Source organism: Ornithorhynchus anatinus, unplaced genomic scaffold, assembly GCF_004115215.2.
Source record: "Ornithorhynchus anatinus isolate Pmale09 unplaced genomic scaffold, mOrnAna1.pri.v4 scaffold_264_arrow_ctg1, whole genome shotgun sequence".
In the NCBI taxonomy this organism is placed as follows: domain Eukaryota; kingdom Metazoa; phylum Chordata; class Mammalia; order Monotremata; family Ornithorhynchidae; genus Ornithorhynchus; species Ornithorhynchus anatinus.
This window is the reverse complement of record NW_024396743.1, coordinates 737,271-763,351: the sequence shown is the minus strand read 5'-3', so window position 1 is coordinate 763,351 and position 26,081 is coordinate 737,271. Positions and strand designations below refer to the sequence as shown.

Below are 26,081 nucleotides of genomic sequence, written 5' to 3'. Positions count from 1 at the left end.
CCCAGGTTCTCTGCCCTGCACCACGCGGCCCTGGGGGGCAGCCTGGACCTGTTGGCGCTGCTGCTAGAAGCACAGGCCACTGTTGACATCAAGGACAGCAATGGTGAGTGCCCCCACCGGCTCTAGGGGTTCACCCTCTTTTCCCCTAACACTGGACCTAGGGGGTCGTGCTCCCCTTCCCGTCTGGACCTAGGAGCTCCCTCTCCTCCCTGGACCTAGGGGTTCCCCTTCCCCCAGCCAGCGAGCCTGCCGCGTGCCCCCCCCCCCCCGGGCGGCCTGGCCGCCCACCTTCCCCCTGTGCCCCCAGGGATGCGGCCCCTGCACTACGCGGCCTGGCAGGGCCGGCTGGAGCCGGTGCGGCTGCTGCTGCGGGCGGCCGCCGCCGTCAACGCCGCCTCGCTGGACGGGCAGATCCCCCTGCACCTGGCCGCCCAGTACGGGCACTACGAGGTGGTGAGTGGGACGGGCCTCGGAGGGAGCGGGCCGTCGGGGGCCAGGCCGGGACTGGCGGGGGCGGGGCCGGGGCCACCGGAATGGGCGGCCAAGGGGACACTCGCCCCCCACTACCCCCCCGTGGGTCTGAGAGCCCTCTTCTCCGCCCTCCAGTCCGAGATGCTGCTGCAACACCAGTCTAATCCCTGCCTGCTGAACAAGGCCAAGAAGACCCCTCTGGACCTGGCCTGTGAGTTTGGGCGGCTCCAGGTGAGGCTCTCCGCCATCCCCACGGCCTCCCGGATCCCCCCCGAGGCTTCCCCTGGGGCCGCGAGGGCCTCCCTGGCCCCGGGGAGCAAGGGGATCCCCACTCCCCCCGGCTCTGGCGAGCTAGCCGGCCCAGGTGTCTATTAGGTTGTCGCACTGTACTCTCCCAAGCGCTCAGCACGTTGTCCTGCGTGCTGTGAGCGTTCGATAAATACGATCGACTGACCGATCTGGGCCCACGCCCCCCAGGTGGCCCAACTGCTCCTGAACAGCCACCTGTGTGTGGCCCTGTTGGAGGGAGAGGCCAAGGACGCCAACGACCCCAGCTACACAACCCCCCTGCACCTGGCCGCCAAGAATGGCCACAAGGAGGTCATCAGGTACCCACCGCCCGCTCCCTCCTCTGCGTCCGCATTCTCCCGCGTCCCCCCCCCCCCGCACCCCAGCCCAGTCCCGCCTGCCCCCACCCCAGGGTCACAGGCCCCGCCCCCGCAGGCAGCTGCTGAGAGCCGGGATCGAGATCAACCGCCAGTCCAAGACGGGCACGGCCCTGCACGAGGCGGCGCTGTACGGGAAGACCGAGGTGGTGCGACTGCTGCTGCAGGTGGGCTTGGGGAGGGTGGGGGGACGTGGCAGGGGAGGGGGCGTCCCCGCACGAGACGGCGTCGTAGGGGAAGATGGAGGTAGTGCGGGTCGGGGCTGGCGTCTAGCCACCCGGGCGGGGCGCTGGCGCTGACCCGCAGGCGCCCACAGAGCGGAGTGGACGTGGCCATCCGGAACACGTACAACCAGACGGCCCTGGACATCGTGAACCAGTTCACCACGTCTCAGGCCAGCCGGGAGATTAAACAGATGCTGCGGGGTGAGCGGTCGGGGCCGGGGAGTTGGGGGGCGGGGCACGGGGCGGCCGGGGGGAGGGGCTGGCCGCCAGCTACCCGTTCTTGCTCTCTTCCCCTCCCAGAAGCCTCTGGGATCCTGCAGGTGCGAGCCCTGAAGGACTTCTGGAACCTCCACGACCCCACGGCCCTAAATGTCCGGGCCGGGGCCGTCATCACGGTGAGGGGCCACGGGGCTGGGCACCGCGGGCGGGTGAGGGGCCTCGGGGCTGGGCACCGCGGGCTTCCGGGGGCGGGTGGAGTGGGCCTCCTCCATCCCGCTGGACTCCCCACAGCCGGCCCCGCTCCTTCCTGTCTCTCCACCTGGTTCCCTCTGCTCCTGGCCTCCACTCGGCCCCGCCGCCTGAGCTAGTTGGCACCACCCACAGGTGCTGGAGCAGCACCCCGACGGGCGCTGGAAAGGGCACATACACGAGGGCCAGCGGGGCACGGACCGGGTGGGCTACTTCCCGCCGGGAATCGTCGAGGTGGTCAGCAAGCGGGCGGGGGCCTCCCCTCTGCCCCGCCCACCAGCCGGACCCTCCCCCACGCCCCCGGGCCTCCCTCGGACCATGCAGCTCCCGGCCGACGACCCCCAGCGCCCGCGGGTGGGCGTCGGTCCTGACACCCCAGGTGAGCCACACCCTGCCGCTGCCCCCCCCCACACTTCCCTCTGCTGCCCTCCTCCCTCTCTTCCTCCTGCCACGGCCCCCACCCCACAACAGAAGTGTCAACAGGAAGGCCTGCCCAGCCTCCCCCAACCCACCATCCCGTCTCCCACCCCTCCGCCCCTCCCCGCACTCCACCGTCCTCTGCCTCCCCCCGAAACACACACTTCTACATCTCCTGTCCCTTCGCAGCCGGTGACAGGAACAGCGTGGGCAGCGAGGGCAGCTTGGGCAGCGTCCGGAGTGCCGGCAGCGGGCAGAGCTCGGAGGGCAACAATGGGCACGTCCCGGGTCTCCTAATTGAGAACGCTCAGGTACCGGGGCCGGCACAGGCGGGCAGGGGGCACGGCCCCCGACCGGCCGCACCTTCCCCTCCCTACCCGCCTCTGAACCCTGCCTCTCCCCGCAGCCGCTGCCCCCGGCCGGAGAGGACCTGCCGCCCTCCGGTCTGCGTTCCTCGCCCCTGCCAGGTGAACGGAAGGGGCGAGGCTAGGGGTGGGGCCGGGGTGATGGCGTGGGGGGGGTGGGAAGGCAGGGAGCGAGCACGGCCCTCCTCACCCCAGCTCCCCGCCCCCTGTGCCCCCGCAGTGATCTCGAGCCCCGCCCCCTCGGCCATCAGCCGCCTCGGGGAGCCCATCTTCACCCGGGACGTGAGGCCCGAGCAGCTGCTGGAGGGGAAGGTGGGTCCGGCTGGGGGTGGGGGTCTCCGGGGGCTGGGCCGGCGTGGGAGGGGGGAGGGGGCCCGCCCCGCTGAGGCTGCCTCTCGGGGTGGCCCCCCGCTGCCTTCTCAGGACGCTCAGGCCATCTACAACTGGCTGAGGGAGTTCCAGCTGGAGACCTACACGGCCCACTTCCTGCAGGCCGGCTACGACGTGCCGACCATCAGCCGGATGACGCCCGAGGTGGGTGCCGGGGCAAGGGGGCCGGGGACCCGGGTCGGGCGGGGCTGGGGCCGTGGGAGCCGACGGGCGCCGCCCTGTGTGCCAGGACCTGACCGCCATCGGGGTGACCAAGCCCGGGCACCGGAAGAAGATCGCCATGGAAATCGCCCAGCTCAACATCGCCGAGTGGCTCCCCGGCTATATTCCGGTGAGGGCTCCCCTGGTCTCCCCCTGGCCTCCACGGGGCCGGGCTGGGCACCTCCCCAGGGTGAGGGGCTTACAGTCCACCGGGGGTGGTTCTGAGCCCCGTGTCCGGGGCACCATACTAAGGTTGGGAGAGCACGGTGCGGTCGGTAGTCACGATCCTTGCCCTCACAGAGTTCCCAACCTAACCATCGCTCTTGCCCTTGGCACCCCGGGCCTCACCCCCTGTGGCCCAGGCACTGGGTCCCTTCCCCTCTGGATCTCAGAGCTGGGGTCCCCGGCCCCCCCCGTCCACCCCCACCCCGGTCCGGGGAGGGTGGGGGCAGGGAGATGACGCCCGGTCGACACCCCGTCCCTCAGGCTGACCTCCTGGAGTGGCTGGGCGCCCTGGGGCTGCCTCAGTACCACAAGCAGCTGGTCAACAGCGGCTATGACTCGATGGGGCTGGTGGCCAACCTCACCTGGGAGGAGCTGCAGGAGATCGGGGTCAACAAGCTCGGTGAGGGGCCGGCCCGGGGCCGCCGCGGGAGCCGGGCTGGGCCGGGGAAGGCCCCCTTCCCTGGGCCACCCCCAGCCCGCGCCCCCTCCTTCCCTCCGTCGCCGCAGGCCACCAGAAGAAGCTGATGCTGGGCGTCCGGCGGTTGGTGGAGCTGAACCGGAGCCCGCCGCAGGCCGAGGGGCCCGGGGGGGGTGGCCGGCGCCCGGCGGGGCGACCGGAGCTGGTGGCCATCGAGGCGCTGGAGAACGGAGAAGGCCCGGCCGGACCGCGGCTCGTCACCTTCCAGGCCAGCGAGCTGAGCCCCGAGCTGCAGGCGGCCTTGGTAGGGGGCCCGGCGCCCCTCCTGCTGCCGCCGCCGCCTCTAACCCGCTCACCCAGCCTCGAGAGCATCGGTGCCCGCTCCCGGGGCTCCGGACGCTCCCAGGAGGCGCTGCCGGCCCGGCCCGGGGGCGGGACCGGGAGACACCCCAGCCCCCCGCGGGAGAGAAACCTGCCCGAGGGCACCGAGCGCCCCCCCGGCTCGCCCCCCGCTCTCTCCGCGGCCTTCTCCTACCGGCCCGGCCCCACCCCCACGCCCCCCGACCCCCCACGTCCCAAGCGACGCTCGCACAGCCTGAGCCGGCCGGGCCCCACCGAGGGGGAGCCTGAGGGGGAGGTGGAGGCGCCGGTGGCCAGCGCCCTGGGCAGCTACGCCACCCTGACCCGGCGCCCGGGCCGCAGCGCCCTGCCTCGGCCCGCCCCCGTCCGGGGGACCCCCCGCAGCCAGTCCTTCGCCCTGCGGACCCGGCGCAAGGGACCGCCCCCGCCGCCCCCCAAGCGCCTCAGCTCGGTCCCCGGCCCCGAAGGGTCCCTGGCCTCCCCTGAGCCCCCGCCCCCCGGGGCGGGAGCCGGGGGGCCCCGGAGACGCACGCTGAGCGAGCCCGCTGGCCCGTCCGGGCCCCCGAGCCCGCCCGCCCCCCGGGGCCCTTCCTCCGACACGGAGGGTGAGGAGGAGGGGGGCGTGCCGGGGCGAGGGGTCGAGGGCACGCCCCCCTCCAGGGGCAGCTCTGGCGAGGGCCTGCCCTTCGCCGAGGAGGGCAACCTGACCATCAAGCAGCGGCCCAAGCCGGCTGCCCCCCCGGCCCCCGTTCTCGACTTCAACCTGACCGAGTCGGACACGGTCAAGCGACGGCCCAGATGGCGGGAGAGGGAGCCTCTGCAGACGGCGCTGCTGGCGTTTGGGGCTGCCAACGCATCCCCAGAACCCACCGGGCCCCCAGCCTCTCCCCCCAAGAGTCCCGCCCATGGTCCATCTGGCTCGGAGGAGCGCGGGTCGGGTCGGTGGGCCACGGAGACGGGCAGCCCTGGGACCACCCTCAAGGTGCCGGCGGCAGGTATGAGGCGGTGGGGTCTTGGGGTGAGGCGTAGGGGGCGTAGGGCCGGGCGTAGGGGGCCTGCCCGCGATTGGTGACGCCTCCTTCCCGGCCTCACAGGTGCAGCCCCCCAGTCCGTGTCGGTGGCCTGCACCCAGCTGGTGTTCTCGGGCCCCCGCCCTACCCCAGCCCCCAAGCCCCAGGGCCTCTCGAAACCCAGTCACGCCCGGGCCCAGCCAAGGCCGGAAGCGGGTCCGAGGCCGGAGCAGAGGCCGGGATCGGGACCGGAGCAGCGGCCGGGGCCGAGGCCGGGACCGGAGCCCAGCCTGGAGCAGAGGCTGGAGCTGACCAGCTCTTCGCTGGTGGCTACCCTGAAGGCAGCTGAGCAGAGCGTCGCCACCGCCGCCCAGGGAGACGGGTGAGGGGCGCCGGGGAGCTGCTCCGGGCAGCGAGGAGAAGCGGGCAGGGGCAAGACTCCAGGTGGCCTGGGGGAGGTGGGGGGCGGGCGGAGAGAGGGATGGGTGTGAAGCCCTGCTTTCCCGCACCTTCTCCCGGGAGGGTCCCCGGGGCAGGAAACAGGCAGGAAAGCCACCTCGCCCCATCCTGTTGCTGCAGGCCGAGTGGGGCTGAAGGAACCGAGCGCCGTTTCCTGGCCCGTCCCCCACCCCCCTCCCCCCCAGCTCCGGCTCGTCCTCCTCTCCTTGACCTCTCCCTTCCCTCCCACCAGCTCCGGCCCACCTGCCGCCTCCGCCACGCACATCCTGGCCGACATCAGCACCATGTTCGACGCGCTGGCCGATCAGCTGGATGCCATGCTGGACTGAGCCCTGGTACCCAACCGACCATCCGCGTGATCGTCCCGACGTCAAAGGGGTCCGACCCCGCCCCGAGTCCGGCACGGCCCCGGGAGAGCGGCTGGAGGAGCCGGGCCCCTAGTTAGAAGCGGGCTGGGTTCACAGGCCGGCGGGAGGCGTGCTCTTTCCCCAGCTCTCCCCGTCCCCACCCCTGGCACTGCCACTGGCTGCCCTGGAGCTGCTGCGGGGAGGAGGCCAGGGGGCTTGGTATCTCTTTCCCCACCGAGTCCAGTTCCTTTCAACTGTAAATGTTATTTTTTAAGCAGAGAGAATTGTATATATTTTAAATGGAATTTTATTCTATATTAACTAACCTGGGGGAGGGGTGGAGCAGCCCCCCCCCAAGCCCTCCCACCCCCAGACCCATCTGGGCCACCTCCCACCAATGAAACCGTTCACTCCAGCTCTGGCAGCGGCAGCTGTGTCTGTCCGCCTGGGAGGGGGTCACTGGCGCCTCCCCCGCCCCCCACCCTTAACTCTCTCACAGCAGTCACTGCCAATAGGCAACTTAAGGAGATTTAATACAAATCAGTCTTTACATTCTGCCCTGAGAGGCTTGTGTCCGGTATAAAATCTACAGTGGTAAAAACCCGGCTGAACCCTGCTCTCCTGCCGCGTTGAGTGTGTGTGTGGTTTGCGGGGAGGGGTGGTACGGGGGGGGGGCGCCTGGGCAGTGGGGTTCGCCCAGCCAGGCTGGGGCTTACAGCTCCAGTGCCAGCCCGAGGCCTGTGGCGGGCCAGGGGAAGATGCAGGGGGCAGGGCTGGAGCCCACACAGCAGACCCCGGGGTACGTCCCACGCCCAGGGCTCCGCTCGGGTGGCTAGATGGAAAGGCCAGGGCTGTGTCCCCCGGCGAGGCGGCTCAGAAAGGAGAGTTCATGCCCAGCTTGGTTTCAAACTGCAGCTTCTGCCTCTTCTGATAGCGGACGCGTACTCTGCGGGAGGGGGAGGGCAGGGGTCAGGATGGTCCCCGGAGGGGAAGGGGGAGGGGCCGAGGCTCAGCCCAGGAGCACCCGCTCACCGGATCTCGTGCAGCTTGACGATCTCGTTGGCGACGACCACGAGGAGGAGGGAGAGGGAGCCCAGCAGCCAGGTGAGCGGCGGCACGTCGCCCAGGCCAAAGGTCGCCTCGCCGTCCCGCCCCCTGTATGTCCACAGCTGCAGGTCCACGGCTGTCTGGGCCACCTGTCCCAGCAGACTGCCCGCCCCAACCGTGCCAGGCCCGTGAGACGGGACTCGGCCGGGGCCCTCCCGGCTCTGCGCCACGCCACCCCTCAACCCCCGCCTCTCCCCGCACCTCCCTTGGCTGCCTCCGCCTCCCCCTTACACCACGGGCAGGGTCAGGGTCCACCACACGTTGGAGAAGGGGCTCTTCCTCCACAGGGGCTGGGTGCGGTGCACGTGGGTGATGGAGATGAACACTGTAGCAGGGGGCAGAGGGGGAGCCTGTCGGCGGAGGAGGGGAGGGGGTGAGGATCCCCCGGGACTCAGGGGCTGGGGGCACTTAGGAGCTTACCCGTGTGCAGGACGATGAGGGCGGCTGTGAGCTTCTGTGCCAGGAGCAGCCCGTTGGGGAAGCCACGAACCCAGTCGGGGGCACCGGTTGCGTTACTGTGGGCGGATGGGAGAGGGAGCAGGGGATCAGCGGGCCGGGCCGCGGAGGAGGACGGGGCGGCCTCGGCGGTGGGGACAGGGCGCACCTGGGCAGCAGGATGGAGGTGCAGTTGGAGAAGCCTCGGTTGTGAGCACGGGCGACATCACAGAAGTTCTGCAGCGTGAAGCCGAAGCAGATGAGGACGGAGCCGATGGTCAGGCTGAACTTGAGCAGGAAGCAGAGCAGGAAGTAGTGCTGGGTCTGGGGAGGACGACCAAGAGGGCGAAGGGAGCCCCAGTGGGGTGGCGGAGGGGGCCGGCCCCGGACGCCCCGATCCGTGCCCCGGACCCCGGCCCTCACCCGGCTGCTCTACGGGCTCTCTCCCCACCTCTAGCCCCCTGGGGCCGGATATCCGTGCGGCCGTGGGGACGCTGCTGGGGGTCTCCGCCCCCACGAGGGGCCCTATTCTTACCTTCTTGGGAATGGACAAGAGGTTCTTTCCCGTGGCCACAGACATGATGGAGCTGTGGGGGGGCTTCCCGAGCAGAGAGATGCTGGAAGGCAGAGGAAGAGGGGGGCAGTGGCAGCCTCCGAGGCCGGAGGGAAGAGTCGGGGGGAACCCGGCCGGACTGGGGTGCTCACCTCAGCAAGGGGTAGCAGAAGCAGGAGAGCCACAGGATGTCGGTGGTGCTGAGGACCGCAGGCAGCTGTACTAGGCAAGACAAGAACTGCGCCCAGGCGCGGGGAAAGGCTTGAGGTGGCCAGGGGCAGGATGCCTACGAGGTGGCCAAGGGTTCCTCCTCTCTCCCGGTGCTCCCTCCCTGGGGCAGAGCCCCAGCCAGGCCCCTGCCCATCCCCACTGCCTCTGACCCACCCCCCAGATCCACCTCCCCGTCGGGGAACCCGGAAGGAGAGCCCTCCTTTCCTCCAACCTGTATGACCACGAGAGCCAGCTGGCACTGCAACAGAAACAGGAAGCATTTCCGGATGCCATAGGTGGCGTGGCGAGCCTGGGGGGACGAGGTCGGTGTGAGGACAACCCAGAGGTCCACCCCAGAGCCCGGTCCCCGGCCCCATCCGCGTCCCACCTGCTCGATGAGCCGGATGATGCTACAGCTCTCCTCCTGGCTGAGGGCCATGGAGCAGGCCAGGCTGTTGAGCTGCCCGGACAGCTGCAGGGGCGAGAGGCCGTCGGAGGTCTGGGCCATGCTGGTGCTGGTGGCATAGCCGAAGGTCTCCCAGGAGCAGCGGGATGGGTACAGGGGGTCCAGGGCGATGCTGGGGAGGAGAGGAAAGATGCCACCTCAGGGCCACTTCCCTTCTGGTCGCGCTCCCTCCCCTAAGTGCCCTCGCCCCCACTGAGGCCGCCCCTGGCTCCCAGCGAGTCCGACCGCCCCCGAAGGAACCCGATCCCGGGTCTCCCCATCCGATTCCTCTCCCCGGCCCGTCGAGGCCGGGATCTCAACACCGACCTGATGTCACTCTGCAGGAAGAGGCAGCTGTTATGCAGGCTGGCTGAGCTGCCCAGGCAGCAGGTCACCTCGCCGAACTCCTGCATGATCTTGATCATCTCGCACATGGCTGGTCGAGGCGGGACGGGGAGAGACAAAAAATAAGAAAAGGGGCGGGGGGGCACGCCGAGGGGGCAGACACTGCACCGCCCCCCTCCCCAAAACCCCCGGTGCCCGTTCCCACAGGACTCACTCTCGGGGGTGCAGTCGGTGAAGAGGGGCACCAGCAGGGGCACGTTGTCAATGTTCTGCAGGTGTGGCCGGACCTGGTGGATGCCCCGGGGTAGTTTGGCCTGCAGGGATGGGGTGGGGGCAGTGAGATGAGCGCTCCACGGACCGGCTCTAGCCACAGCCCGGCCCCACCCCTACCCCAGCCCGGGTCCCCCGACCCCCGCTGCGGCCCCGCCCCAGTGCCCCGCACCCGGTTGCAGTCCTCCAGGAAGCTGGGGATGTCGCTGTCGGTGGGCTGGAAGCTGACGAGGTCCGAGTGTCCCTCCTCCTCGGTGAGCAGCAGCCCCTCGGCGTCGTCCCGGGACACTGCGGGGCGGGAGGGGGAGACGCCCCACGGGGTCGGCCCCTGCTCCTGGGCCTCCGGGCCCCTCGTCCCCACCCTCCGAGATCCACCCTCGCTCCCCGCTCCCGGCCCACCACCTCGCCGCCGCCCCGGGGTGGGCCTGACCCTGGTTGAGGTCATCGTGCAGGGAGCCCGCCTGGCTGGGGCTGGAGGGGGGGACGTCAGAGCCGGGGAGCGCCCCGTTGGGCGTCAGGGAGATGTGGCAATTCCATCCCGTCTCCAGGCCCATCTTCTCCGCGAACACCTGTAAGAGGGAGGGAGGGAGGGCCCCCTGAGCGCAGGGGGTCTCTGGGGAGCAGGGTGGAAGCGGGACCGGGAGCCCGGGGTGAGGGCGTATGGTGAGGGGCGGAGCCAAGGCCGCTGAGCACAGGTGCCCTGGCCCAGGACAGAGCAGGTAGTGGGAGTGAGTGTCTGAGGTCCGGAGGTGGGGAGCGGAGGCAGGGAGCGGGATCCTGAAGGCGTGGGGCCGGGAGGCGGGGAGCGGGGTCTGGCGGCACGGACACCTTGCTCTTGAGCTCGTCCTCCAGGGAGAAGTAGACGAAGCGGATGCAGGCATTGACGAGCGCGTCGATGAGACGCACGATGTCCAGCCTCGCCTGGTACTGGGATGACACCAGGCCCATGAAGATCTGGCCGCTCAGTGCCTGCACGCAGTCTTCCGGCTCCAGAGCCTCCCCGATCCCTTCTTCACGCCGCACCGCGCACACCCCCAACACACATGGGCCCAGATGCACACATGCACACAGAGGTCCCGAATGGATGGGGGCGGGGGTGTGCGCACACGTGCGCGCGTGCACACACACATACCCCCCCAACCCACAGACCCAGGCAAACCCCAGTCACCCGTGTGGGAGGACAGAGTCACACGCAAACCACACACATGCGCAGGTCAGACCAGACAGGCAGATGGATGGACATACAGGAGAGAAGAAACAAGGCCACCATCAGCTGGTAACGGGTCACGCGGGAGTAAGGTGAGGATGGGGAGTTCGGGCACCGGGAGTCCACGGAGACCGCCCCCTGGAGTGGGGGGACAGGCCGGGTCCAAGCCCAGAGGCCCGCCCCACCTTGGGGGGGGGCAAGACCCCATCCCCTCTCCCGGCCCACAGCCTGACCCTCCCCGCGGCCCGCGGCGTACCATCTGAGCTGCAGCTGCTGCGGCGGGAGCTGTGCTTGATGGGGGTGGTGCCGGGCAGCTCACAGGAGGTGAAGATGGCGCTGTGCCCGGGTGCCTGGGTCAGCTCGATGCATTTGCCATTCAGCTGGGTGGACAGAGCACAGTGCATGGGCTTGTAGGCGAAGGCGGAGCAGTAGCCGGACAGGCAGGTCCGCTGGTAGAAGTCCAGAACCTTCTTCCTACCGGGTGGGGGGCGGGGGGCAGGCTGAGCAGGCCCAAGGGAGCCACCCACCATCCACACCAGCCCCGGCATCCCTCTCCCCCACGACCCACCTGTCTGAGCCGGAGAGCGGGTAGATGTCGGTGCCGTCCCAGAAGTCGGTGCAGGCCTCCAGAACCACGTCAGCAGTGCCGTGAGACAGCATCTGCTCTGTGCCTGGCACATGACAAGGGAAGGGCAGGTGGATCCCCAGGCCTCTGATCCCCACAAACCCGCTCTGCACCCTGGGCTGGGACATCTGGGGCTCTGGGCCTAGCTGGGCTGAAGTGAGCCACCCTGGCAGAAGGGTTCTGGGGGCTGGGGCCGAGAAGAGAATCTGTGGACTGGGTCCCTCCTCCGGAGCCCGGTCTGGCCCCATAACTGAACTCTGGGAACCCCTTAGCCTTGGAATGGTGAAGAAAGTCAGGAAAGGGAGGGGCTCACTGGTGCTGGTATCCTTGATGAAGAGGCTGATCATATGACTGAGGGGGGGACGCCGCTTGGTGACACAGGTCAGCTTCCCCAGAGCCGTCTCCTTGACCATCTCGGCGCTGGGCAGCCGGTACAGGGCCAGGTGCTTCTCCTGCCGGAACAGTTCCTTGGCCCCAGGGGTGAACCCTGCAGCACAGACCGGGGGGAAGGGAGAATGTCACGGGGTCAGGGGTCCCCCTTCCCGCCCCCGAGACCTAGGGCCATCAGACTAAGCAGTTGCTTCCACCCCTCCGGCAGCCACTGCTCCAGGCCGGGTGCGTCTGACGCGGCCCCAGAGGGGCGGCGGCCCAGGATGCCGAAGCTGGGGAGGGCCCCTGGCCACCAGGAACACGGGCGTTTATAACAAAAGCACAATTAGGCCAGCTGGCGTCTCGTTCCGAGCCAAGGGGCAGGTGCTTTTTTTCTTCTTCTTCTTTTTTAGTTTTAAAGATACAGGTATGTCCCATCCCCGCTGGCACTGGTTGGCACTGGCGGTGTGACCCTCCCATCCCGCCGGAGACGGACCGGCCCCCCGCGTACCGATGAGGCGGGCCAGCTCGCAGAGCCCCCAGGGCACGTGGACGGGCAGCACGGCACCGTGGCCGTCCTGGAGCGCGATGCCGCAGAGGTGATCGGAGAAGCGGCACAGGCGGTCGGCGACGCTGGCGTCGCACAGGGTGAGCAGCACGCTGAGCCCCAGGGGCTTGAGCGAGGCCAGGTGCAGCTGCCAGTTGGAGTCGTCGAACTGGATGCAGGAGGGGTTCTGCTGGTCCTGCGACAGGCTCAGCATCTCCAGGTGGTAGTCGCACACCAGGTCCTCGGCCTCCACCTCCAAGGCGCCGCTCTCCCCTTGGCCGATGGCCTGGCCGGGGCGGGGAGCGGCGCCGGGGCGAGGTCACCGGGGGCCACTGGGACCCGGAGGCCTAGGTCCAGCCCGCCCCCCGAGCTGGGACCCCGCCCAATCCCATCTGGCCCCGTGCCGGTCACGAGATACCGGGACGGGGAGCGGACGGGGGTCTGGCCCTGCTCTCCCTGCCATCCGACTCACCTTTCTAGGCTCCTCGTCCTCGCCGTCCCTGCCGAAGCTCACGTTGGAGCCGGAGGGGTGCTTGCTGCGCCCCGGCGGCCTGCGGTGGCTGGGAGGCTCCAGGGGTTTGGGCCCGTCCCCCAGCCAGCCGCCACGCTCCTGCTCGCTGACCAGCTGTAGGGTGTCCCCAAGGGGGCCGGAGAGGAGGGCGTCGCACTCGTGGGGCTGGGGAGGCCGGGGAGGGTGCAGTCAGGCCGGGGTCTGGGTGGCCTCAGGGCTGGGGGTCCCGCCCCGGGTTCCCCGGGCCCTCCCGGGCCGGGCCGTGGGTGCCGGCCGTACCTCCTCCTCCTCCTCCTCCTCTACCTCAGGGTGGCCGAAGGGGCGGGCGGACAGGGCCTCGTCATCCTCCTCGGCCAGGTCTTCGTGGCTCCCTGCCGGCAGCTCCATCTTCCCGCTGAAGAAGAGGACGGTCTCGGGGCTGGGGTTGGGCCAGGACAGAACCCCCTGCTTGTCCACGCAGCACAGCACCTGGGTGGAGGCGGGGGCCGGGGCGAGAGGTGAGCGCCGGCCCATCCCCCAAGGGTCATCTAAATCCGGTCGGGAGAGGGGCTGGGTGCCTGGGCCTTCCACGGACCTGCGGGGGCCGGGGGGGCCTCGCGGACAGAGAGCAGGTGGTCTGTCTGCTGGATCCCAGCACCGGAAGCTTCTGTCACCCAGAAGGTGGAAGGGACCCCCAGGGCCCACCCATCCCGGAGAGTGGGCCAGGTTCTCTCCCCGTGGGTGGGAGTTCTCCCTCTCTCCCAAGGAGGCGGGGGGGGCGGCGGGGTCTCACCGTGACGGAGCCCAGGCTGTGCAGCAGGCTGGAGGTGTAACTCAGGGTGGGCGACTTGCCCTGGACGACCAGCAGGAAGTGACCCCAGATGCAGCGCAGCATTTCCTGTGGAGCGAGGGAGAGAGAGAGAGAGAGAGGGCCTGTCAGTCCTGGGTGGGGCAGAGGCCCCGAGAAGTTCCTCGGCTCAGGAGCCACGCCTCCTACCCATGATGCTGGCCCTCAGACCCCCTCGACGTCGCTCAGTAAACAGCGCTGATGCAGGGGGAGCCAGAAGGCGGGGAGAGAGAGTGAGCGGCCGGCTGGGTGGGCCCGAGAGGGAACTGACCCCGACTGCGACTGGAGGTGGGGAGGCGGGGAGTGGAAGCAGCGGGGAAGGCGGCATGAGAGAGGAGCCACAGGCAAACGGTACCTGAGGGGAGACGGCGTCAGTGTAGCTGCTGAGCGTATCCTCTGAGAATTTGGCCAGCTGCAGCAAGGGAGAAGCGGCACTGTCACGAGCAGCCCTGGGCCAGGGTGGCTGGGCACCGCTCCCCCAAGGTAGGAGCCTCTTCTATGGGGGGCCTCTCCCATCACCCCCCAATGGCGCCCACCTCCCTCCAGTCCCTCCCTGCCCCCACCGGGGCAGGGGTGCCCACCAGGGAGCTGGGTGGGGCCTTGCTCCGCTGGGCCAGGACGCGGGCCTCGCCGCAGGCTGTGGCCAGAACCCAGAGGACGGGGAAGAGCAGCGGGAGGATGGGGAGGACGCCGTTCACCTGCGGGCAGAGGTGGAAGGGATGGCAGGGGGCGGGGGTAAGAGGGGAATCCAGCAGGCCACTCCAGAAACCCCTGTCAGCCCAGCTTCGGGCCTCCGGGACCACCCACCCTTCCTCCTCCCCCATTCAGGGGCCGGAGGGTTTGCGGTGTAGGGGCGGGCTCTGAAGGCGGGGCTGTGAGGGGGAACGGGATGAGTGAGGAGGGGGTTCGGGGAAAAGAACCACCCCGCGACCCCTCCACTTGGAGCGGGGGAGGGACGAAGGGGAGCCGAGGGGGTCGCGTACCTGCAGCTGGAGCAAGGTGTGCTGCCAGGAAGTGACGCCGGGGGCCGAGAAGATGAAGCGCAGGGCATTGGTGACCAGGAAGCCAGCCTGTGGCACAGCGGCCGAGGCCCCAGGGTCAGCAGCCCGGCCGGCCTGACCTCCGCCCCACCCCTGTGCCCAGGGTTCCCCGTCCCCAGCACCAACCAGGACCACAGGCACCGCGTAACGCAGCATCACGCCCTGCACCGTGAACCTCTCGTTGTCCAGCGCCGTCACTGGCCGCGACAGGGCCATGTCCAGGCACCACCTGGGGAAGGAGGGAAGAACCGTCCCAGCAGGAAGGGGTTGAGCTCCCCCACCCCTTGATGTCAACCACAGAGGGAGGGGTGGAAAGGGGAGAGGGAGGGGCCTCCCTACCTGACGTTGTCGATCACTGGCGTCTTGAGGACGCGGAAGAGCCGATGCTGCTGGGGGTCCTGAGGCCCTTTCTTCTCCTCTCCTCGTGGGGATGGGGGTGGGGAGAAGGGCGGGAACAGGTCCCCAGGCTCCAGGACAATGTGTTCGTCATCCTGATGGTGTTTGGGGGGTGCGGGGAAGATATGGGGGTGACGACGACAGGCTCGGTCAGCCAATGGGCTCTGTTCCAGCCAACCCACCGGCCCCTTCTCAGTGGTCACTCGTGCTCAGGCCAGGCCTCCAGCAGTGATGGGTCTCTGCCAGAGGGCCTGGGGGCACCCCCAAAGGTGCCTGCGGTACCTTGATGCCCCTCAGAGAGGCGAAGGACTCTTGGCCGGGCCGCAGGGCGATCACGTCCCCCTCCACCAGCAGGCTGACGGGCAAGTTGACCAGGTGTCCGTCACGGTATGCCCAGTGTAAGGACCAGGATGGGGCAAAGGGCATGTGCAGGTCAGGATACATGGCGTCAGACCACTTGAGCGTTTGGCTGTCCCTGAGAGCGTCTGGAGGGTGCGTAGCAAGGGGAACGGGTGACTCGTCCGGGTCCCGGGCCCGAGGCGGTCCTCTATCCCCTTCGGGGTAAGCGTGGGGTCATCGGATCGGGCCCAGTCCCCCACGCCACCCAGGGTTCACGGGTTCAGGGGGAAGGTGAGTGGGGAATCTCATCTTCATTTTGCAGAAGGGGAAATCGAGGCCCAAAGAGGTGTAGTGACCCTCCAGAAGTCACAGGGCAGCGGGCCAGTGCCGGAGCCGGGACTAGAACCTGGGTTTCCCATCTTTTCCCTAGGCCACTCGGCCCCCGACGTGGTCCAGGATGCCCACGGCCCAGAGAGCCGCCACCACCTGAGCCAGCGGTGCCCCGGCCCGGCCGCGTCCGGCCTCGGGGCGGGGCCTCACCGTGGATGCCATCGATGATGCCCTGCAGCCGCCTTGCCACCTCACAGCGCTTCAGCCGCTCCTGCTGCCCGACCACCAGGAGGTTGAGGAGCAGCAGCAGGACTATGGCCGCCGCGTTCACCACCTCCACGCCCTCGCTGGTAGGAAACACACGCGACAGCCGGTCGGGGGAACGGTACCGACTCCCTCGTGCCCCCTGCCCCACGGCCCGCCACACCTCCCCGGGCTTTCTGGGCTCCGGTGGTCCCTCACTGCCCACGCGCCCACCCCAGGCCAGGGAGGGAAGAGCCTCGCACCAGCCCCCGTGGAGCCTGGTGGGAGAGGTTTCAATGGGGTGGGGAGTAGGGTGGGAAGGGCTGTGGGGCGAGCACCCTGCGGTACCTTCCCAGCGGCTGGCTCCGGCGACAGCAAAGCAGCAGCAGCGCGGCTAGCAGCATGAGCAGCGCCCCCGGCCAGTGGAAGCAGGAGCGCCGGTTCCCGTGGTACAGGAAACTGCTTGTCCACACCTCCTGTTCCAGGATGACACACCGGGGCTCAGCAGGACCCCCCGCAGCTCTCCTGGACAGGGCAGAGCCAGGCCCAAAACCGAGGGGCGCCAGGGCCTCTCCTGCAGGTGTCGTATGGCCTTGTGTCCTCCCCCCTCCCTTCCCCAGGTAAGGGTCCGGGTGGGTGCGATCGTCAGGCCCTTGAGGGCAAGGGACGGAAGGCTGCTTTTTGTTGGGGTTGGGGAGGGGGAATGGGAACCGACCTTCCAGGTGACAGTGTTGTTGCGTTCTTTCAGGTGGGCCTGGAGCACGGCACTCAGCTGCTCCTTCAGGATGGTCAGGGCTCTCCTCGTCGACAGGCCCAGGGCCAAAGGGGGCTCGGGCTGGAGGGGTGGGGAGGACAGGGCCCCAAGTCTCTCAGCAGCTGTCCCTGTGAGCCCACCCCTTCTTGGGTCTCCCTCTTCTTCTCCTCCTCCTCCACCCGCAGAGAAGGGGGGCTTCTCAGTCCATGAGCCCAAGCCTCCCTGGGTCAGTAAAGGGAGTAACCCCCCCTAAAAAGTCCCACACTCCTTGCGGGAAGATCCAGGGAAGAGGCTCCAGCTTTGGGGAAGACCCTAGGGACCAGTAGGGTACGTCCCACCCCCAGCCCCGGCAAGCAGGACTGCATTCCACCTTGGTCTCTCCAGATCGGCTTCTCACTGTGGTAGGGGGCTCCCCAGACTCCGGGGGAAGGCCCGGGGGACCATACTTGGGCTAGAGGTGTTCAGCTCAGCCAAAACCTTTCCCTCCTAATTTTTTTCGGGGAAGATGTGGGTACTGTTGGGTGAGGACAATGAAGGAGGGAGGAGAGGGCAAGGAAGCAGGGGGGCGGTAAGGGCACTCAATGAGGCATGGCCGCTACTAGTCACGGGGGGCTGGACTTGGGGCCTTCTCGGTCTTGGGGCCACAGCAAAGGGCCCGGAGCAGGGTGAGCAGACACTGCCACCTCCCCGGGCCTGCCTCGGTGGGCGGTCTGCGTTCTGCCCAGGCTGGGACTCTCCAGCCTAGAGTGGGCGGGGGAGACAGAGGGGCTGACCGGTGGCCGCACCCTCACCTCCGGTGTTGTGTCTGGCCACTCCCGGCTAGACTCTCCAGACCAGCAATTACAGAATCACTGGCTGGGGGAGGCCCAGCCCTCAGGATTGACGCCTCCCCCGGGAGAACCAGCTGGCGTGTGGGAACTGACTGACTGCCCGGCTCCCCACTACCCCAACCTGGACACCCTAGTCACCCACCGCCGCCCCCCTGGGTCCTTGCCGCCCCAGGGGCCAGAGAAAACGTGATTTCTCCTGTAGGCGGCCAGCACCGGGGCCTGGGCCCAAGCCAGGCTGCCCAGTGACCCCCTCTGGACTCCTGCCAGTCCTCCCACCGTGGGGCCGACCCATGGGCCGGGATGAGGGAGGCGGGGGGGCAGGCAGACTCTGCCAGGGTTTCTAAGTGCCAACAGCAAGCCCGGGCTCCCGGGAGGAGCCGGTGGCCTCCAGGGACGTGGTTTGTTTTGGCAATCAGAACCCTGTCCTGATCTCGGTCCATCAAGCTTCTGAGGCCTTCCTTGTCTGCAGAAGCAGCGAGCCCCTTGGCAAACCCACCCAGGTCTCTCCCCTGTTCTGAGCCTCCCAAACACCACCGGGCCCCTCAAACCCTCTGGCTTGAAGGGAGACACAACGGGGGGCGGGGAAGGGGCCGGGGGCAAATGAGGTCTTAGAGGGAAGTGTCCTAGGCCCCCCGGCTGGAGCCTCCCGAGGCCAGGATCCGAGTCTAATTCCCATCTGTATACTCTTCCCAGCACTCAATACAGTGGTCTGCACAGACTAGGTGCTTAATAAATATTATTACTACTACTCCTTGCCAAGGCTCAGCCTGGGCCTTACTGGGATCAGGAGGAGGGCAGGAGCAGGCTCAGAGGGCTCAGCTGAACCCCGGGCACCAGGCTGCTGTCTTGGTCTCTCCCCTCCTTCCCTCCCTGCCCACCGTTGTCGACCCCCAGATCCAGTCCAGGCCTAGGTCGGCTCTGCCGTCATTCCCCTGCCTCCCCCACCTTCCAGGGCCTCCTCACTTCTCTCATCTTTGGGTTCCCCTCCCCGCCAAATCCCTAGGGCTCCATCCCCCGCTATTCCTGCTCCTCACTCCACTCATCTCCGGGGCCCCAGCTTCCCAACCCCAGGCATTCATTCCATCTCCCCCGATCCCAGCTTCCAACTTGACATCAGGAGTCTCACTCAGGCAACCTGGACCCTTCTTCCTCCTCCTCCTCCCTGGGGGAGCCCCTGCAGGCAGAGGCATGAGCTCCCCGCCAGGTGCCCCCGATGACCAGGCCCCCTCAATTCCTCTGACTCCAGACCCGGGCCCTCCCTCCACCGGTAACCCGCCTCTCTCGGCCCCCGCCCGAGCCCCGGGACCCCCGGAATCAAACCCGGTGGCTCCAGGGGTCCCCGGGGGCGGGTAGACCAGGTTCGGCGTACTCACTTTGGTGCCCTTGCCCTGCGGGGGCAGCCACAGCTCGGCCCACTTAATGACCATCGGGGAGAACAGCTGAGCCCCAAGAGTCCCCTAGACCAACTGCCGAACCTGTCCGCAGACACAGGGTCAGAGATACGGAGACAGAGCAGAGACAGACTCGGGGAGATAGCAAGAAAAGAGGAAGAAGGGGAGGACGAGGAGGAGGACAGAGAGAACGGGAGAGCACCAGTCTGGGGCTGCAGAGGGAGGGAGGGAGGAGCGGCAGAGTGAGACTCTGCTCTGCTGATGAATTCGGCCTATTTCCAGTCACGCTGCAGATTTGCCGAGGGAGGAGGCGGCGATGGCAACGAGCAGGGAGGGAGGAGGGAGGAGGAGGAAAGCAGCGGCAGGGAGCAGGGAGGGAGGGAGGGAAGGAAGGAGAGAGGGAGGGAGAAAGGTAGAGAGCAGAGAGCCGGAGGTTCTCCCTGTCAGTCGATCGATTCATCGATCCAGCGCCCGGAGAAAGATCCTGTCAGATGGAGCAACGCGGCCACCTTGAGCCCCACAGCTGTTCGCCTGGGGAAGGGGCTGATTGATCGACTGATTGATTGAGCAGCCGGGGGTGGAGGGGAGCGGGGGAGCTGCGGAAAGGATGCAGAGGGGAACAATGGGCACCGGGCTGAGAGCATCAGCAGGTTGGCAGAGGCCGAGGGGGTCAATTTCACCTCCAGCAGCACCAGGGAGGAGCCTAGGGGTGCCAAGAGTGAGGCCCCCTCCCCCAGGGCCCAAAACAATCCCGGCACAAAGTGAGGAGGAAGGGGGGAGGGCGAGGAGTGTGGATGGGAGAGATGGGGAGAGGGAGAAGGGCAGGGCATGGCTGGCAAGGGACGGGGTGGGGCATGGCGGGGAGGGGTCTTGCCCAGAGGATAATAAGCAGCCGTGTTGGAGGTGGTGGTGGCAAAGGCTGTCCCGAGGACAATGAGGGCAGGAGAGACAGGAAGCAGTGGAGGGACAGACTCCGGTCAGTAAGGACAATGGGGAGATCGGTGAGAAGGTCAGCAGGAAAAACAACGGGAAGGATGGGACTCTGGGCTTCCCTGGGAGGTTCCGAGCGGTCGGCGAGGGAACGGAGCCTCCGGGAGCACTGAGTGGTCAGCGAGGGAGCGGAGGCTTCTGGAGCACTGAGTGGTCAGTGAGGAAGCATAGCCAGTAGGACTGGGTGCTGACTCTGCTCAGGACAAGGGAATGGAAGGGATAAAGGGGATGGGGAGCAGGGAGGGGGTGAAGAGGAAGGGTCAGAGAGGAAGTGGACCTGTTTCTCCAGGCCCAAGTTCAGGAGTCCAAGCTCCTCTTCCTCCTCACGAACGCAGAGGGAGCAGAGACGTGAGGGCCGGCCCGCGGGAAGGCCGGACAGAGGGACAGGGGATGGACGGGGGGGCCCGCCACTATCTCCCTGATGACCCCATTTGGTGTGGCGGGACTACAGGGGGGAGCACCGGCCTCAGACTCCCCACCCAGGCCAGCAGCTCAGCTCCCAGCGGGGCCCCAGCAGAGCCAAGGCAAGGTACACGGCAGGACATGACACAAGGACAGGAGTCCATGCGTTTCCCAAATCGAGGTCAGGGTTTCTCCGGCGCTCGCCTCCCCACCCTCTGCCTCCATCCCCCACCGCCAAGCCCGACCCTGCCCTCCTCCCGTCCTCCCCACTCCCCTACTGCCTGCCCAGCCTGGGGAAACACCAAACTGAGGCCTGCTGGGGCTCCCGGGGGTTATCCCGCATAGCAGGGTGGCCAGCCCGGGCCCACATACCCCTTCCTTGGGATCAGTTAGAGACCTCGCCGCCAACTTCCCGCCATCCCCTCCGGGACGTAATCTTTCAGGGCCCCACCGAGTCCAAGACGTCGCCTGCCCCAGGTCGCCCGCTGCCGTGCCAGGCACCAGAGGAGGGTGGCAGTCTGAGAAGGGGCCAGGGCCGGCTGGCATCTGAGCACACAGCCTCCAGCTCTCCCGGGCAGAGACTCGCCCCGTCAGAGAGGGATTCGGGCCGGGCCCCCGGGAGCCTTACCTGACACTTCTCTTCGCGGTCCATGGCCCCAGCACGTAGCGGGCATTGCTCGGCGGGACCCAATCACCCCCGGGGAAACGGCTCCTCCCTGACCCGGACGGGCCCCGACGGCCTGATCATGGCAGCAGCCGCACCTGTAGAGACACAGGGTAGGATTTGGGAATGGGGGAGGATCCCCGATGCCTGGTATTCCCCACTGGGCCCCGGTCAACTTGGCGGCTCCATCCTGGGCTTCCCCTCGTGCCCCCACCCCGTTCCTGCTGGCCGGCTCACAGTCTTTCATCTGAGATGACCCTCGGCCTGCTGGCCCTCAGGAGCCAGAGGGTTCCCCCCAAGGTCCCCAGGGAGTCAGTGACCTTGATGCAAATGGTTCAGGAGTCCCGACGCCCTACTCTCTGAGCCCCAGACCGGAGCAGGGGGAGGAGGGAGGCACTCCTGGGGGGGTGGGCGTCTCTATTCCTTTCAGGGTCAACTGAAGGGGCTGGGGTGGCAGGGGTGCAGGCCCAACAGTCAGAGGCTGGATCAGAGGCTGGAGCTAGTCAACCCATCAGGAGGCATAAAAGCCACGTCCTCAAGTCCCAGCTGGAGGGTTCTGGAGTCCGGGACCGGGACGGGGATCAGGACTGGGACCAGGACCAGAACCAGCCAGTCTCTTTCAGAATGCTCCAAGCCCGGCTGGGGGCCGATGCAATTCAGTCCAGGTCTGAGGGCTTTAGAGCCCAGCATACCCTGCCATTCTGCACCTCCCCTAGCCAGCCAGTCCTCTCCCCTCCCCTCTCGCCACCTCACACGGGCTGGGGTTGGGGGTGTCCCTCATTCCCCTGGTGATGGCAGAAGCTGCTTGGGGGATGGGGGAGGGGCTTCCAGTACCTGGCGCCTCCTCTGTCTCCCCTACTCTCACCCTGTGAATGTCTCTCCCCCTACTCCCAGCCCCCTGGGACAGGATGTCATGGGGACACTGCAGCCCCTGCGGCCCCACTCCCGAGCATTCCATTTCCTGCCACTGCCGCCGGTCTTCATCCGTCCCCCGGCCAGCCACGGCCGCAGCTAAGGGGGAGCCGGGGAAGGACCGATTTTAACTTCCTCCCAGGATTCCGCAGCTCCAGATGGGATGGCTCGTGGAAATGGGAGTTTGTCCTTCCGGGGAAGGGACGAAGAGGTCGCCCTGGAAAGCTGTGCAGCCTCTCCTCACGCTCTGACAGAGCGGAGGTCCACTCAGTTGGACGTGTGCTCTCCCTGACTCACAGATGCTTCACCATCACAGCAGACTCTCCCTGAAGGTGGGGAGCATGGAGATGGTACTCCCCTCCCAACCCCTCAGTGCTGACCTCAGGGCAGCATGCCCGAGGGGAGGCGGGGAGCGTGATCATGGTACCATCCCCAGCACTGACCACAGGGCAGCATGCCCAAGGGGAGGCAGGGAGCGTAGCCGTGGTGCTCCCGACAGCACTGACCACAGGGCAGCACTGCCAAGGGGAGGCAGAGAGCTGCTCATGAAGTCCCATTCCTGCTTCACCCTGGCTACTGCTGTAGGCCCAGTGGCCACTCAGGGGCCCAGGTCCAGAACCAGGGTAGCGGTAGTCTGGGATGAACAGACGTGTCAGCAACCAGCTGTCTGCCAGGACATCGACCTAGGAATCTGCTGGCTGTTGGCTGCCCTCCTAGCCCCCTAGCACGCACACACACACACACACAAGAAAAACTTGCATACAGCCACAAACTCAGTTGCATTCACAAACTCACATACACAGACTATGGTTAAGGACGCATACACTCAGACTGTACACATACACATAGATAAGTACACAGTCACATGCACTTACACCCTCAGTTACACATACACAGATACACACTCAGAGATGAGTAGACACACACACAAAGTAGACACACACATACACAGAGTCTGTCAGTAAGAGGGGATGACAGGCAGGCAGCGACGGAAGAATCATTATTCCATTCGCCACTGGCTTGGCTCTCGGAATGGGAATCTCAAGGATCTGAGCTGGCACTCCCCCGCCCTCATCCCCACCCCCACCCCTGGCGAGTCCTCAAAATAGAACTGAAAAGTATTTTCTTCCCCCTCCTCTTCCGCCGTCTGCCCACCCCCACCCCCCTCATCCCAGCTCGTTTCCCTCCCCCTTGTCCCAAAGTCCCAGTCATCCCGGGCCCAGAGAAAGCCAAAGGCCGGAACTGCAATTCTCAATGATCTTTCTCTGGGCTGGTTTCCTTTGCCCCCGGAATGCTCTCCTTTCTAGGCCTTCTCCCCATGCCAAAGGCCTTTGGGAAAGGGATGGTCAGGAAACAGAGTCTGCCGATTTGCTCCCTGTGGCAACTCAAGTCAGAAGAGATTAAGGGGAAGGAAGTAATGGAGCTGGCCAAAGTGGGTTCGGATTATGTGCCTATTGCCGGTGTCCAGTTTAGATCATCTATGGGTTTCAGGTGTCCATGCCACCTGGGACCTCCTGAGGCACTGACGGTCTTGGGTTGGCCACTGCTCTAACTTCCAAAGAGGTCTAGCCTAGCAGACAAAATGGCAGTTAGGAGGACCCAAGCTCTTGGCCTTCCTGGGCCTGGGTTTCCTAGCCCCTTGGAGCACTGTCTCCTGGCCTTTCTGGGCCTGGATCTCCTGATTTCCTAGACCAATATCTCCTGGTCTTTCTGGGCCTCGGTTTCCCTGAGCAGTAAAATGGGAACACTGTCCATTTTACGGGAACACTCCGAAGATAAAGTGGTTGAAAACTCATGACTTCTTCTCCTTTGCGTGTCCACCTGGGACTGGGAATCATGTGCACCCAGTTCTTGGCTCACAACAGTGATAATAATAATAACAATAATAATAATAATAATAATAATAATGGAGCAAAGAGGGAGTCCCAGAGCCATACAAGGACCAAGGAGTGGAGTGGTCCAGGTTTTTCTGGAGGGACCACTTTGGGGTGAGGAGGGTTCACTCCCGATATCTCATGTATGAATTTCTTTCCCAGTGCTTAGTACTGTGTGTTGCACACAGAGCTAAATCAACCCTATTACTACTACTCTCCCCACCCAGGAGGAAGAGGAAGGTTACAGGCAAGGGCACAGTGTGGCTATGAAAAGGGAGGTAGGGGGAGTGGAAAGGAACAGGAAATAGGGAAATTGGGTGTGGCCCGGGGACTTGTCTGAACCTACTGTCCTTGTCTCCTTTCTCCAGCCTTGGGAACAGTGTTTGGAGCCCACGGGCCGGACGACTTCTGAAATAAGGATGAGGAAGTGGATAACGATAAGATGAGCTTGGGCAGCAAGGGGGCACAGCGAGACCAAGAGTGGGGAGGGACTACAAGCGCAGATGATCACATCAGAGTGATAATAATGGTATTTCTTAAGTGCTCACTATGTGCAAGGCGCTGAACTAAGAGTAGAAACCTACCACATCAGTCAGAGCCCATGCTGGGGGGCAGTGTGCAAAGAACCTGTGCTTGGGAGTCAGAGGACCAGGGTTCTAATCCTTGTTCTGCCACTTGCCTGCCGTGTGACCTTGGGTGAGTAATTTCACTTCTCCAACTCTCCATCTATAAAATGGGGATTCAATACCTGATCTCCCTCTTACTTAGACTGTGAGCCCCATGTGGGCCAGGGACCATGTCTGACCCGATTAGCTTGTATCCACCCCAGAGACTGGGACAGTGCTTGACGCATAGTGAGTGCTCAAAGGATGACACAATAATTATAACTATTATTATTATTTATTGAGTACTCACTTGGTGTACTGCACTGTACTCTGAGCTTAAGAAAATTCAAACCAAAGAAGCGTCATGTTCCCTGACCACGAGGAGTTCATATTCTGAGGGTGGGGGAGACAGATACAAGTGTAATCAAAATAAATGATGAATACAGATATATATAAGTGTGCTGAGTTGGGTATAGATGGGTTCATAAATAAGTGGTTACGATGGCTGGTGGGAATCGATTGAGGAAGGCTGGTTGGAGGAGGTGGGATTCCAGGAGGGACATGGATATGGGGAAATTTGTCACCTGGGGGGCGAGGGGTGCATCCTAGAATGGGGGACAATGAGGGCAGTTTTCTTGGGGGTGAGGGGAGGGAGAGTGAGGAATGGTGAGATGGCAGGCTCGGGAGCATCGCACACAGAGAGTTGGGGGGGTTAGGGGGTGACAAGATTAGCTGTGAGGTGGGGCCTGATGGCAGAGCGCCTCAAAGCTGATTGTGTGAGGTTTTGTGTGATGCGTAGAGGCACAGAAAGCTGGAGGACATCTATGAGAAGAGGAATGGTGAGTGTCAGAAGATGCTTGCGGGAGGAGAGAAGGGGAAGGGAAGGAAGCAGCATGGCTCAGTGGAAAGAGCACAGCCTTTCATTCATTCAATAGTATTTATTGAGCACTTACTCTGTGCAGAGCACTGTACTAAGCACTTGGAATGTACAATTCAGCAACAGCAACAGATTCAGCCTTGGGAGTCAGTGGACATGACTTGGAATCCCGGGTCTGCCTCTTGTCTGCTGTGTGACCTTGGGAAAGCCACTTCACTTCTCTGGGCCTCAGTCACCTCATCTGTAAAATGGGGATTAAGACTGTGAGTCCCAGGTGGGACAACCTCATTACAGCATCCCTCAGTGGGAAGAGCCCGGGCTTGGGAGCCAGAGGTCAAGGGTTTGAATCCCGGCTCCGCCACTTGTCAGCTGTGTGACTGTGGGCAAGTCACTTCACTTCTCTGGGCCTCAGTTCCCTCATCTGGAAAATGGGGATGAAGACTGTGAGCCTCACATGGGACAACCTGATGACCCTGTATCTCCCCCAGCGCTTAGAACAGTGCTCTGCACATAGTCAGCGCTTAACAAATACCAACATTATTATTATTATCCTCTGGGCCTCAGTGACCTCATCTGGAAAATGGGGATGAAGACTGTGAGCCTCACGTGGGACAACCTGATGACCCTGTATCTCTCCCAGCGCTTAGAACAGTGCTCTGCACATAGTAGGCGCTTAAATACCAACAGTATTAGTAGTAGTAGTACCTACCCCGGAGCTCTGAACAGAGCTTGGTATATACAACAGCTTAACAACCCCCTTATTATTATTAAGGGAAGGAAAGGAGGAGAAGGGAAGGAGAGGAGGGAAAAGAGAGAGTGGGGAAGGGAAGGAGGAGAGGGCAGGGGACAAGAGGGCCTTCTCGTACTCACCGGGCCTTGGCCGGTCCTTCTCGCCGCCCCGTGCTTCACTTTCCCGGGGCCTGGCCGAGGCCCGCCGCCATTTCCAGTGCTGGCAAGCCGAGGG

At 65.6% G+C, this 26,081-nt stretch overlaps 2 protein-coding genes across 10 annotated transcripts in view; one reads left to right on the top strand and one right to left on the bottom strand.

The window, feature by feature from the left end:
* CASKIN2 (CASK interacting protein 2) overlaps positions 1 to 6,576 on the top strand; it is an 11,871-nt gene extending 5,295 nt beyond the window's left edge. For 2 of the 4 annotated variants that reach the window (XM_029056862.2, XM_029056860.2), the window contains exons 4-20: positions 6 to 103; positions 308 to 453; positions 607 to 702; positions 949 to 1,079; positions 1,195 to 1,303; positions 1,453 to 1,561; positions 1,661 to 1,755; positions 1,964 to 2,207; positions 2,435 to 2,556; positions 2,652 to 2,712; positions 2,831 to 2,922; positions 3,034 to 3,144; positions 3,230 to 3,331; positions 3,688 to 3,826; positions 3,934 to 5,199; positions 5,299 to 5,596; positions 5,906 to 6,576. In XM_029056862.2, coding sequence (XP_028912695.1) covers positions 6 to 103; positions 308 to 453; positions 607 to 702; positions 949 to 1,079; positions 1,195 to 1,303; positions 1,453 to 1,561; positions 1,661 to 1,755; positions 1,964 to 2,207; positions 2,435 to 2,556; positions 2,652 to 2,712; positions 2,831 to 2,922; positions 3,034 to 3,144; positions 3,230 to 3,331; positions 3,688 to 3,826; positions 3,934 to 5,199; positions 5,299 to 5,596; positions 5,906 to 6,002 — 3,316 coding nt within the window. In that variant the 3' untranslated portion in view covers positions 6,003 to 6,576. The remainder of the gene's footprint in view (positions 1 to 5; positions 104 to 307; positions 454 to 606; positions 703 to 948; positions 1,080 to 1,194; positions 1,304 to 1,452; positions 1,562 to 1,660; positions 1,756 to 1,963; positions 2,208 to 2,434; positions 2,557 to 2,651; positions 2,713 to 2,830; positions 2,923 to 3,033; positions 3,145 to 3,229; positions 3,332 to 3,687; positions 3,827 to 3,933; positions 5,200 to 5,298; positions 5,597 to 5,905) is intronic. The other 2 variants (XM_029056864.2, XM_029056865.2) reach the window with 2 other exon arrangements.
* Positions 6,533 to 26,081, bottom strand: TMEM94 (transmembrane protein 94). Of its 6 annotated transcripts, none has more exons than XM_029056856.2 (32): positions 25,988 to 26,081; positions 20,814 to 20,947; positions 16,534 to 16,653; positions 16,167 to 16,294; positions 15,786 to 15,922; positions 15,189 to 15,391; positions 14,850 to 15,001; positions 14,637 to 14,739; positions 14,454 to 14,540; positions 14,052 to 14,168; positions 13,826 to 13,882; positions 13,417 to 13,521; positions 12,924 to 13,112; positions 12,606 to 12,809; positions 12,098 to 12,419; positions 11,531 to 11,704; positions 11,161 to 11,263; positions 10,849 to 11,066; positions 10,214 to 10,395; positions 9,816 to 9,954; positions 9,558 to 9,673; positions 9,330 to 9,429; positions 9,098 to 9,206; positions 8,714 to 8,903; positions 8,558 to 8,635; positions 8,268 to 8,353; positions 8,098 to 8,179; positions 7,732 to 7,886; positions 7,548 to 7,642; positions 7,359 to 7,452; positions 7,053 to 7,229; positions 6,533 to 6,966 (listed from the first exon to the last, which is right to left on the bottom strand). In XM_029056856.2, exons 2-32 carry the CDS (start codon positions 20,835 to 20,837, stop codon positions 6,894 to 6,896), a joined length of 4,119 nt encoding a protein of 1,372 aa, XP_028912689.1. In that variant the 5' UTR covers positions 20,838 to 20,947; positions 25,988 to 26,081; the 3' UTR covers positions 6,533 to 6,893. The 6 variants fall into 6 exon arrangements, with proteins under 6 accessions (XP_028912689.1, XP_028912690.1, XP_028912691.1 ...); XM_029056857.1 differs by lacking the exon at positions 25,988 to 26,081 and adding an exon at positions 25,194 to 25,236; XM_029056858.1 differs by lacking the exons at positions 20,814 to 20,947; positions 25,988 to 26,081 and adding an exon at positions 18,776 to 19,021 and having other exon boundaries at positions 7,053 to 7,175.

Bases quoted from the DNA above. Each gene is read 5' to 3' on its own strand.
- TMEM94 (XM_029056855.1), bottom strand. From the start codon at position 18,829: ATGGTCATTAAGTGGGCCGAGCTGTGGCTGCCCCCGCAGGGCAAGGGC. The intron at 12,810-12,923 runs GTACGGCCGGCA...CGGCCTCCCCAG, and splicing joins AGGAGGAGGAGGAGGAGGAG to CCCCACGAGTGCGACGCCCT. The intron at 8,636-8,713 runs GTGGGACGCGGA...TCGTCCCCCCAG, and splicing joins TCATCCGGCTCATCGAGCAG to GCTCGCCACGCCACCTATGG.